The sequence below is a fragment of the Amblyomma maculatum genome, chromosome 11, assembly GCF_055883805.1.
Source record: "Amblyomma maculatum isolate TAMU_Amacu chromosome 11, ASM5588380v1, whole genome shotgun sequence".
Classification (NCBI taxonomy): Eukaryota; Metazoa; Arthropoda; class Arachnida; order Ixodida; family Ixodidae; genus Amblyomma; species Amblyomma maculatum.
Window position 1 is genome coordinate 161,773,484 of NC_139354.1, and position 12,061 is coordinate 161,785,544.

A 12,061-nucleotide genomic window follows, 5' to 3' on the forward strand; every position below is an offset into this window, starting at 1 on the left:
ATTTTTAGACCTTGCCTCGTGGGCAGAGGTCTTGTGGCCCGCCGACCCTGAGGGACGCGTAGCCTGTTTTGGGGGTGGTGGAGGAGCGGGAGCTGCTTCCACCAGGGCAGGGGATGGCACTACCTCAGCCTCGTTTGAGGTCTGGGTAGGTGCCGAAGAGAAGCGTTTGCGGGTAGATCGGCTGGAAACGCTGATTGGTGGACACGCAGCGGCCTGGCGTGACGTTTTTCGCGTCACGCTCAATGCTTAACCGGATGTGACGTCAATGAAAACTGGGTTTGCTTGTTTTTTTCGTCCCTAACCCATCTAGGGAATCCCTAGGTACCGGCCGCTCCGGCGGCGCGCGCGATATGCCGGCATTCGGTTCGTGGTTCTCGCTGCGGCGCGTATTCGGCTCGTGGGTCTCGTTGCGGCGCGTAATTCCTATGATGGCGGTCCTGCGTGGTGTCATAATCGGCGATAGCCAAATGAAATTCTTGTGCAGGTCTCGCCTGCGGCTTTCGCCGCATGTTGAGACGTGCACTTTCAGTTTTGGCGGTTATGATGCCACCTCACTGTCATTTAAGGTCGCGCAGATGCGTTTGCACGCCGATTTTGTTATTTTGTATGTAGGGGGCAATGACCTCGCTAATGGTCATGGCCCGCGGGAAATCGCCGCCAACATCAAGGTACGTGTAAATTACGTAAAATCGTCTCACAATTTGCTTTAAAAGTGCTGTGCCGTTCATCTTGCCCCACGTGCTTCCAGGACCTCGTGCGGCAGCTGCAGCAGCACGTCGCACGGATGGTGTTGGTTTTTAAAATACTGCCGCGGTATTTCAAAAACGAGAGCGAAGCGCTTCATGAAAACGCCCGTCGTCGGCAGCTGAACCGGCGCCTGACTGCTGCGCTGCGGCGCATGCCTGACGTGTGCATTCTGAACCCTGAGGTAAGAATGCTTTGTTTTCTCGTTTGTTACTCATTTATCAAATTGTTGAGTTCATAACGCAACTTTTTCGACACTCTTGCAGCACCGTTTCCTGGATGCTGCGAAGCGGCCGAGGCGTTGTCTGTACGCGGCCGACATGCAGTTACCACGTGGCAAGGGGTCGCGGCATCGATCAGCTCTCGAAGATCATCGTCGCGGCCCTGGTCAAAGTGTACGGCTCCGACATCGCTGCAGCGTCAAGGGCAGAACCAGGAGCGGTGTACGTTGTCCACCACTGTCGGCGATGCAGGGCGAAGGGCCACGAGACGGGAGAGTGCAGCTCGTTTTGCTGACCACGCTGCCATGCCACTGCAAGTCACCGATGGAACGCTGCGCATACAAACGGCCCTTTTCAGGGCCACCCCATTGTTTCCTGGCAGACCGCAGGCTTGCAGTCCCGTGATCCAGTTCCCTCTCTTTAGATATGTTGCACGTAGTATATCGTTGTACTTAAAGCGTAGCTGCCGCAGCGAAATTATATATTTCGTATAGCATGCGCATAATACTGCTGTACCGCTTATAGCTGCTTCCCTCGTGCATTATTTAAGACCCTAGGACAGGAATCACAAAACACGTGTAAGCGTAGCTGCCGCAGCGAACGCTAGGCCTTATTGCAACAGGGCTGCGCTCATTACGGCTTTGTTACGTCGTTTTTTTTTTTTTAATGTGAGCACCATTTACTATAACAACGGCACAATCGTCTGAAATATGGATTCTGTACAGCCTAAATAATTGCCGCTTACCTCGTGGGACATCTGCAGCATCATGCCGCCCGCGTCTTTCATTTCAACGCTGCTCCGACGATCACATGTATAGGCCTCGCGACAGGAGTATTGTGCACACAGTGCGGTTTTCTGCCGTGTTTGTTTTTTTTTTTCTCTCATAAATCCCATGCATAGTTCGAAGCATCTCGTCGCGGTGCTGTGTACAGCACCGCGACATGTGCATAATACAGCAGTATTATGCACATGTTGTATGAAATATATAACTTTACTTACCGTCACTCGACGAATTCCTCTTAAAGGGAGAGATAAAAAAAAAAAGAGGCCTAGCGTTCACTCCGGCATGTACTCTTACACGTGTTTTGCGATTTCTGCCCTGGGATCTTAAAATAATGCACGAGGGAAGCAGCTATAAGTGGTACAGCAGTATTATGCACATGTTGTATGAAATATATAACTTTACTTACTGTCACTCGACGAATTCCTCTTAAAGGGAGAGATAAAAAAAAAAAGAGGCCTAGCGTTCACTCCGGCATGTACTCTTACACGTGTTTTGCGATTTCTGCCCTGGGATCTTAAAATAATGCACGAGGGAAGCAGCTATAAGTGGTACAGCAGTATTATGCACATGTTGTATGAAATATATAACTTTACTTACCGTCACTCGACGAATTCCTCTTAAAGGGAGAGATAAAAAAAAAAGAGGCCTAGCGTTCACTCCGGCATGTACTCTTACACGTGTTTTGCGATTTCTGCCCTGGGATCTTAAAATAATGCACGAGGGAAGCAGCTATAAGTGGTACAGCAGTATTATGCACATGTTGTATGAAATATATAACTTTACTTACCGTCACTCGACGAATTCCTCTTAAAGGGAGAGATAAAAAAAAAAAGAGGCCTAGCGTTCACTCCGGCATGTACTCTTACACGTGTTTTGCGATTTCTGCCCTGGGATCTTAAAATAATGCACGAGGGAAGCAGCTATAAGTGGTACAGCAGTATTATGCACATGTTGTATGAAATATATAACTTTACTTACCGTCACTCGACGAATTCCTCTTAAAGGGAGAGATAAAAAAAAAAAGAGGCCTAGCGTTCACTCCGGCATGTACTCTTACACGTGTTTTGCGATTTCTGCCCTGGGATCTTAAAATAATGCACGAGGGAAGCAGCTATAAGTGGTACAGCAGTATTATGCACATGTTGTATGAAATATATAACTTTACTTACCGTCACTCGACGAATTCCTCTTAAAGGGAGAGATAAAAAAAAAAAAGAGGCCTAGCGTTCACTCCGGCATGTACTCTTACACGTGTTTTGCGATTTCTGCCCTGGGATCTTAAAATAATGCACGAGGGAAGCAGCTATAAGTGGTACAGCAGTATTATGCACATGTTGTATGAAATATATAACTTTACTTACTGTCACTCGACGAATTCCTCTTAAAGGGAGAGATAAAAAAAAAAGAGGCCTAGCGTTCCCTCCGGCATGTACTCTTACACGTGTTTTGCGATTTCTGCCCTGGGATCTTAAAATAATGCACGAGGGAAGCAGCTATAAGTGGTACAGCAGTATTATGCACATGTTGTATGAAATATATAACTTTACTTACTGTCACTCGACGAATTCCTCTTAAAGGGAGAGATAAAAAAAAAAAAAGAGGCCTAGCGTTCACTCCGGCATGTACTCTTACACGTGTTTTGCGATTTCTGCCCTGGGATCTTAAAATAATGCACGAGGGAAGCAGCTATAAGTGGTACAGCAGTATTATGCACATGTTGTATGAAATATATAACTTTACTTACTGTCACTCGACGAATTCCTCTTAAAGGGAGAGATAAAAAAAAAAAAAGAGGCCTAGCGTTCACTCCGGCATGTACTCTTACACGTGTTTTGCGATTTCTGCCCTGGGATCTTAAAATAATGCACGAGGGAAGCAGCTATAAGTGGTACAGCAGTATTATGCACATGTTGTATGAAATATATAACTTTACTTACTGTCACTCGACGAATTCCTCTTAAAGGGAGAGATAAAAAAAAAAAAAGAGGCCTAGCGTTCACTCCGGCATGTACTCTTACACGTGTTTTGCGATTTCTGCCCTGGGATCTTAAAATAATGCACGAGGGAAGCAGCTATAAGTGGTACAGCAGTATTATGCACATGTTGTATGAAATATATAACTTTACTTACTGTCACTCGACGAATTCCTCTTAAAGGGAGAGGTAAAAAAAAAAGAGGCCTAGCGTTCACTCCGGCATGTACTCTTACACGTGTTTTGCGATTTCTGCCCTGGGATCTTAAAATAATGCACGAGGGAAGCAGCTATAAGTGGTACAGCAGTATTATGCACATGTTGTATGAAATATATAACTTTACTTACTGTCACTCGACGAATTCCTCTTAAAGGGAGAGATAAAAAAAAAAAAAGAGGCCTAGCGTTCACTCCGGCATGTACTCTTACACGTGTTTTGCGATTTCTGCCCTGGGATCTTAAAATAATGCACGAGGGAAGCAGCTATAAGTGGTACAGCAGTATTATGCACATGTTGTATGAAATATATAACTTTACTTACTGTCACTCGACGAATTCCTCTTAAAGGGAGAGATAAAAAAAAAAAGAGGCCTAGCGTTCACTCCGGCATGTACTCTTACACGTGTTTTGCGATTTCTGCCCTGGGATCTTAAAATAATGCACGAGGGAAGCAGCTATAAGTGGTACAGCAGTATTATGCACATGTTGTATGAAATATATAACTTTACTTACTGTCACTCGACGAATTCCTCTTAAAGGGAGAGATAAAAAAAAAAAAAAAGAGGCCTAGCGTTCACTCCGGCATGTACTCTTACACGTGTTTTGCGATTTCTGCCCTGGGATCTTAAAATAATGCACGAGGGAAGCAGCTATAAGTGGTACAGCAGTATTATGCACATGTTGTATGAAATATATAACTTTACTTACTGTCACTCGACGAATTCCTCTTAAAGGGAGAGATAAAAAAAAAAAGAGGCCTAGCGTTCACTCCGGCATGTACTCTTACACGTGTTTTGCGATTTCTGCCCTGGGATCTTAAAATAATGCACGAGGGAAGCAGCTATAAGTGGTACAGCAGTATTATGCACATGTTGTATGAAATATATAACTTTACTTACTGTCACTCGACGAATTCCTCTTAAAGGGAGAGATAAAAAAAAAAAGAGGCCTAGCGTTCACTCCGGCATGTACTCTTACACGTGTTTTGCGATTTCTGCCCTGGGATCTTAAAATAATGCACGAGGGAAGCAGCTATAAGTGGTACAGCAGTATTATGCACATGTTGTATGAAATATATAACTTTACTTACTGTCACTCGACGAATTCCTCTTAAAGGGAGAGATAAAAAAAAAAAGAGGCCTAGCGTTCACTCCGGCATGTACTCTTACACGTGTTTTGCGATTTCTGCCCTGGGATCTTAAAATAATGCACGAGGGAAGCAGCTATAAGTGGTACAGCAGTATTATGCACATGTTGTATGAAATATATAACTTTACTTACTGTCACTCGACGAATTCCTCTTAAAGGGAGAGATAAAAAAAAAAAAAGAGGCCTAGCGTTCACTCCGGCATGTACTCTTACACGTGTTTTGCGATTTCTGCCCTGGGATCTTAAAATAATGCACGAGGGAAGCAGCTATAAGTGGTACAGCAGTATTATGCACATGTTGTATGAAATATATAACTTTACTTACTGTCACTCGACGAATTCCTCTTAAAGGGAGAGATAAAAAAAAAAAAAGAGGCCTAGCGTTCACTCCGGCATGTACTCTTACACGTGTTTTGCGATTTCTGCCCTGGGATCTTAAAATAATGCACGAGGGAAGCAGCTATAAGTGGTACAGCAGTATTATGCACATGTTGTATGAAATATATAACTTTACTTACTGTCACTCGACGAATTCCTCTTAAAGGGAGAGATAAAAAAAAAAAAAGAGGCCTAGCGTTCACTCCGGCATGTACTCTTACACGTGTTTTGCGATTTCTGCCCTGGGATCTTAAAATAATGCACGAGGGAAGCAGCTATAAGTGGTACAGCAGTATTATGCACATGTTGTATGAAATATATAACTTTACTTACTGTCACTCGACGAATTCCTCTTAAAGGGAGAGATAAAAAAAAAAAAGAGGCCTAGCGTTCACTCCGGCATGTACTCTTACACGTGTTTTGCGATTTCTGCCCTGGGATCTTAAAATAATGCACGAGGGAAGCAGCTATAAGTGGTACAGCAGTATTATGCACATGTTGTATGAAATATATAACTTTACTTACTGTCACTCGACGAATTCCTCTTAAAGGGAGAGATAAAAAAAAAAAAAAAGAGGCCTAGCGTTCACTCCGGCATGTACTCTTACACGTGTTTTGCGATTTCTGCCCTGGGATCTTAAAATAATGCACGAGGGAAGCAGCTATAAGTGGTACAGCAGTATTATGCACATGTTGTATGAAATATATAACTTTACTTACTGTCACTCGACGAATTCCTCTTAAAGGGAGAGATAAAAAAAAAAAAAAGAGGCCTAGCGTTCACTCCGGCATGTACTCTTACACGTGTTTTGCGATTTCTGCCCTGGGATCTTAAAATAATGCACGAGGGAAGCAGCTATAAGTGGTACAGCAGTATTATGCACATGTTGTATGAAATATATAACTTTACTTACTGTCACTCGACGAATTCCTCTTAAAGGGAGAGATAATAAAAAAAAAAGAGGCCTAGCGTTCACTCCGGCATGTACTCTTACACGTGTTTTGCGATTTCTGCCCTGGGATCTTAAAATAATGCACGAGGGAAGCAGCTATAAGTGGTACAGCAGTATTATGCACATGTTGTATGAAATATATAACTTTACTTACTGTCACTCGACGAATTCCTCTTAAAGGGAGAGATAAAAAAAAAAAAGAGGCCTAGCGTTCACTCCGGCATGTACTCTTACACGTGTTTTGCGATTTCTGCCCTGGGATCTTAAAATAATGCACGAGGGAAGCAGCTATAAGTGGTACAGCAGTATTATGCACATGTTGTATGAAATATATAACTTTACTTACTGTCACTCGACGAATTCCTCTTAAAGGGAGAGATAAAAAAAAAAAAGAGGCCTAGCGTTCACTCCGGCATGTACTCTTACACGTGTTTTGCGATTTCTGCCCTGGGATCTTAAAATAATGCACGAGGGAAGCAGCTATAAGTGGTACAGCAGTATTATGCACATGTTGTATGAAATATATAACTTTACTTACTGTCACTCGACGAATTCCTCTTAAAGGGAGAGATAAAAAAAAAAAAGAGGCCTAGCGTTCACTCCGGCATGTACTCTTACACGTGTTTTGCGATTTCTGCCCTGGGATCTTAAAATAATGCACGAGGGAAGCAGCTATAAGTGGTACAGCAGTATTATGCACATGTTGTATGAAATATATAACTTTACTTACCGTCACTCGACGAATTCCTCTTAAAGGGAGAGATAAAAAAAAAAAAAAAGAGGCCTAGCGTTCACTCCGGCATGTACTCTTACACGTGTTTTGCGATTTCTGCCCTGGGATCTTAAAATAATGCACGAGGGAAGCAGCTATAAGTGGTACAGCAGTATTATGCACATGTTGTATGAAATATATAACTTTACTTACTGTCACTCGACGAATTCCTCTTAAAGGGAGAGATAAAAAAAAAAAAAGAGGCCTAGCGTTCACTCCGGCATGTACTCTTACACGTGTTTTGCGATTTCTGCCCTGGGATCTTAAAATAATGCACGAGGGAAGCAGCTATAAGTGGTACAGCAGTATTATGCACATGTTGTATGAAATATATAACTTTACTTACCGTCACTCGACGAATTCCTCTTAAAGGGAGAGATAAAAAAAAAAAGAGGCCTAGCGTTCACTCCGGCATGTACTCTTACACGTGTTTTGCGATTTCTGCCCTGGGATCTTAAAATAATGCACGAGGGAAGCAGCTATAAGTGGTACAGCAGTATTATGCACATGTTGTATGAAATATATAACTTTACTTACCGTCACTCGACGAATTCCTCTTAAAGGGAGAGATAAAAAAAAAAGAGGCCTAGCGTTCACTCCGGCATGTACTCTTACACGTGTTTTGCGATTTCTGCCCTGGGATCTTAAAATAATGCACGAGGGAAGCAGCTATAAGTGGTACAGCAGTATTATGCACATGTTGTATGAAATATATAACTTTACTTACTGTCACTCGACGAATTCCTCTTAAAGGGAGAGATAAAAAAAAAAAAGAGGCCTAGCGTTCACTCCGGCATGTACTCTTACACGTGTTTTGCGATTTCTGCCCTGGGATCTTAAAATAATGCACGAGGGAAGCAGCTATAAGTGGTACAGCAGTATTATGCACATGTTGTATGAAATATATAACTTTACTTACGTCACTCGACGAATTCCTCTTAAAGGGAGAGATAAAAAAAAAAGAGGCCTAGCGTTCACTCCGGCATGTACTCTTACACGTGTTTTGCGATTTCTGCCCTGGGATCTTAAAATAATGCACGAGGGAAGCAGCTATAAGTGGTACAGCAGTATTATGCACATGTTGTATGAAATATATAACTTTACTTACTGTCACTCGACGAATTCCTCTTAAAGGGAGAGATAAAAAAAAAAAAAGAGGCCTAGCGTTCACTCCGGCATGTACTCTTACACGTGTTTTGCGATTTCTGCCCTGGGATCTTAAAATAATGCACGAGGGAAGCAGCTATAAGTGGTACAGCAGTATTATGCACATGTTGTATGAAATATATAACTTTACTTACTGTCACTCGACGAATTCCTCTTAAAGGGAGAGATAAAAAAAAAAAAGAGGCCTAGCGTTCACTCCGGCATGTACTCTTACACGTGTTTTGCGATTTCTGCCCTGGGATCTTAAAATAATGCACGAGGGAAGCAGCTATAAGTGGTACAGCAGTATTATGCACATGTTGTATGAAATATATAACTTTACTTACTGTCACTCGACGAATTCCTCTTAAAGGGAGAGATAAAAAAAAAAAGAGGCCTAGCGTTCACTCCGGCATGTACTCTTACACGTGTTTTGCGATTTCTGCCCTGGGATCTTAAAATAATGCACGAGGGAAGCAGCTATAAGTGGTACAGCAGTATTATGCACATGTTGTATGAAATATATAACTTTACTTACTGTCACTCGACGAATTCCTCTTAAAGGGAGAGATAAAAAAAAAAAAGAGGCCTAGCGTTCACTCCGGCATGTACTCTTACACGTGTTTTGCGATTTCTGCCCTGGGATCTTAAAATAATGCACGAGGGAAGCAGCTATAAGTGGTACAGCAGTATTATGCACATGTTGTATGAAATATATAACTTTACTTACTGTCACTCGACGAATTCCTCTTAAAGGGAGAGATAAAAAAAAAAAGAGGCCTAGCGTTCACTCCGGCATGTACTCTTACACGTGTTTTGCCGATTTCTGCCCTGGGATCTTAAAATAATGCACGAGGGAAGCAGCTATAAGTGGTACAGCAGTATTATGCACATGTTGTATGAAATATATAACTTTACTTACTGTCACTCGACGAATTCCTCTTAAAGGGAGAGATAAAAAAAAAAAGAGGCCTAGCGTTCACTCCGGCATGTACTCTTACACGTGTTTTGCGATTTCTGCCCTGGGATCTTAAAATAATGCACGAGGGAAGCAGCTATAAGTGGTACAGCAGTATTATGCACATGTTGTATGAAATATATAACTTTACTTACTGTCACTCGACGAATTCCTCTTAAAGGGAGAGATAAAAAAAAAAAAGAGGCCTAGCGTTCACTCCGGCATGTACTCTTACACGTGTTTTGCGATTTCTGCCCTGGGATCTTAAAATAATGCACGAGGGAAGCAGCTATAAGTGGTACAGCAGTATTATGCACATGTTGTATGAAATATATAACTTTACTTACTGTCACTCGACGAATTCCTCTTAAAGGGAGAGATAAAAAAAAAAAGAGGCCTAGCGTTCACTCCCGGCATGTACTCTTACACGTGTTTTGCGATTTCTGCCCTGGGATCTTAAAATAATGCACGAGGGAAGCAGCTATAAGTGGTACAGCAGTATTATGCACATGTTGTATGAAATATATAACTTTACTTACTGTCACTCGACGAATTCCTCTTAAAGGGAGAGATAAAAAAAAAAAGAGGCCTAGCGTTCACTCCGGCATGTACTCTTACACGTGTTTTGCGATTTCTGCCCTGGGATCTTAAAATAATGCACGAGGGAAGCAGCTATAAGTGGTACAGCAGTATTATGCACATGTTGTATGAAATATATAACTTTACTTACTGTCACTCGACGAATTCCTCTTAAAGGGAGAGATAAAAAAAAAAAAGAGGCCTAGCGTTCACTCCGGCATGTACTCTTACACGTGTTTTGCGATTTCTGCCCTGGGATCTTAAAATAATGCACGAGGGAAGCAGCTATAAGTGGTACAGCAGTATTATGCACATGTTGTATGAAATATATAACTTTACTTACTGTCACTCGACGAATTCCTCTTAAAGGGAGAGATAAAAAAAAAAGAGGCCTAGCGTTCACTCCGGCATGTACTCTTACACGTGTTTTGCGATTTCTGCCCTGGGATCTTAAAATAATGCACGAGGGAAGCAGCTATAAGTGGTACAGCAGTATTATGCACATGTTGTATGAAATATATAACTTTACTTACCGTCACTCGACGAATTCCTCTTAAAGGGAGAGATAAAAAAAAAAAGAGGCCTAGCGTTCACTCCGGCATGTACTCTTACACGTGTTTTGCGATTTCTGCCCTGGGATCTTAAAATAATGCACGAGGGAAGCAGCTATAAGTGGTACAGCAGTATTATGCACATGTTGTATGAAATATATAACTTTACTTACTGTCACTCGACGAATTCCTCTTAAAGGGAGAGATAAAAAAAAAAAGAGGCCTAGCGTTCACTCCGGCATGTACTCTTAACACGTGTTTTGCGATTTCTGCCCTGGGATCTTAAAATAATGCACGAGGGAAGCAGCTATAAGTGGTACAGCAGTATTATGCACATGTTGTATGAAATATATAACTTTACTTACTGTCACTCGACGAATTCCTCTTAAAGGGAGAGATAAAAAAAAAAAGAGGCCTAGCGTTCACTCCGGCATGTACTCTTACACGTGTTTTGCGATTTCTGCCCTGGGGATCTTAAAATAATGCACGAGGGAAGCAGCTATAAGTGGTACAGCAGTATTATGCACATGTTGTATGAAATATATAACTTTACTTACGTCACTCGACGAATTCCTCTTAAAGGGAGAGATAAAAAAAAAAAGAGGCCTAGCGTTCACTCCGCAGCATGTACTCTTACACGTGTTTTGCGATTTCTGCCCTGGGATCTTAAAATAATGCACGAGGGACAGCAAGCTATAGAGTGGTACAGCAGTATATGCACATGTTGTATGAAATATAAAACTTTACTTACTGTCACTTCGACGAATTCCTCTTAAAGGGAGAGATAAAAAAAAAAAAAGAGCCTAGCGTTTCACGTCCGGCATGTACTCTTACACGTGTTTTGCGATTTCATGCCATGGGAGTCTTTTTAAAATAATGCACGAGGAAGCAGCCTATAAGTGGGACAGCAGTATTATGCACATGTTGTATTGAAATATATGAACTTTACTTACACGTCACTCGACGAAGTTCCGTCATCTTATAGAAAGCGGAGAGATAGAAAAAAAAAGAGGGCCTAGCGTTCACCTCCGGCATGTACTCTTACACGTGGTTTTGCGGGCGGAATTTCTGCCCTGGGATCTTAAAATAATGCACGAGGGAAGCAGCTATAAGTGGGTACAGCAGTATTATGCCACATGTTGTATGAAATATATAACTTTACTTACCTGTCACTCGACTGAATTCCTCTTAAAGGTGAGAGATAAAAAAAAAAAAAGAGGCCTAGCGTTCCACTCCGGCATGTACTCTTACACGTGTTTTGCGATTTCTGTACCCGTGGGATCTTACAAATAATGCACGAGAGCGCACAGCATCAATAAGTAGGCTACACAAGCAGTAATTATGCACATGTTGTAATGAAATAAATAAACCTTTATTACCGTCACTCGACGAATTCCTCTTAAAGGAGAGATAAAAAAAAAAGAGGGCCTAGCGTATCACTCCGGCATGTACTCTTACACTTGTTTTTTTGCGATTTCATGCCCTGGGATCTTAAAATAATGCACGGGGGAAGCCGCTATAAGTGGATACAGCAAGTATTATGCACATGTTGTCATGAAATATATAACTTTACTTACGTCACTCGACGAATTCCTCTTAAAGGAGAGATAAAAAAAAAAGAGGCTAGCGTTCAC

General features: G+C 42.0%; 1 protein-coding gene across 1 annotated transcript in view; it reads left to right on the forward strand.

Annotated features, from left to right (window-relative positions):
• The first annotated feature begins 332 nt into the window (after positions 1-332).
• Positions 333-12,061, forward strand: part of LOC146175316 (uncharacterized) — a 44,682-nt gene continuing 32,953 nt past the window's right edge. Inside the window, exons 1-3 of the mRNA XM_084585559.1 lie at positions 333-668; positions 749-928; positions 1,011-1,080. Of these exons, the coding sequence (XP_084441685.1) occupies positions 351-668; positions 749-928; positions 1,011-1,080 (568 nt within the window). The 5' untranslated portion in view covers positions 333-350. The remainder of the gene's footprint in view (positions 669-748; positions 929-1,010; positions 1,081-12,061) is intronic.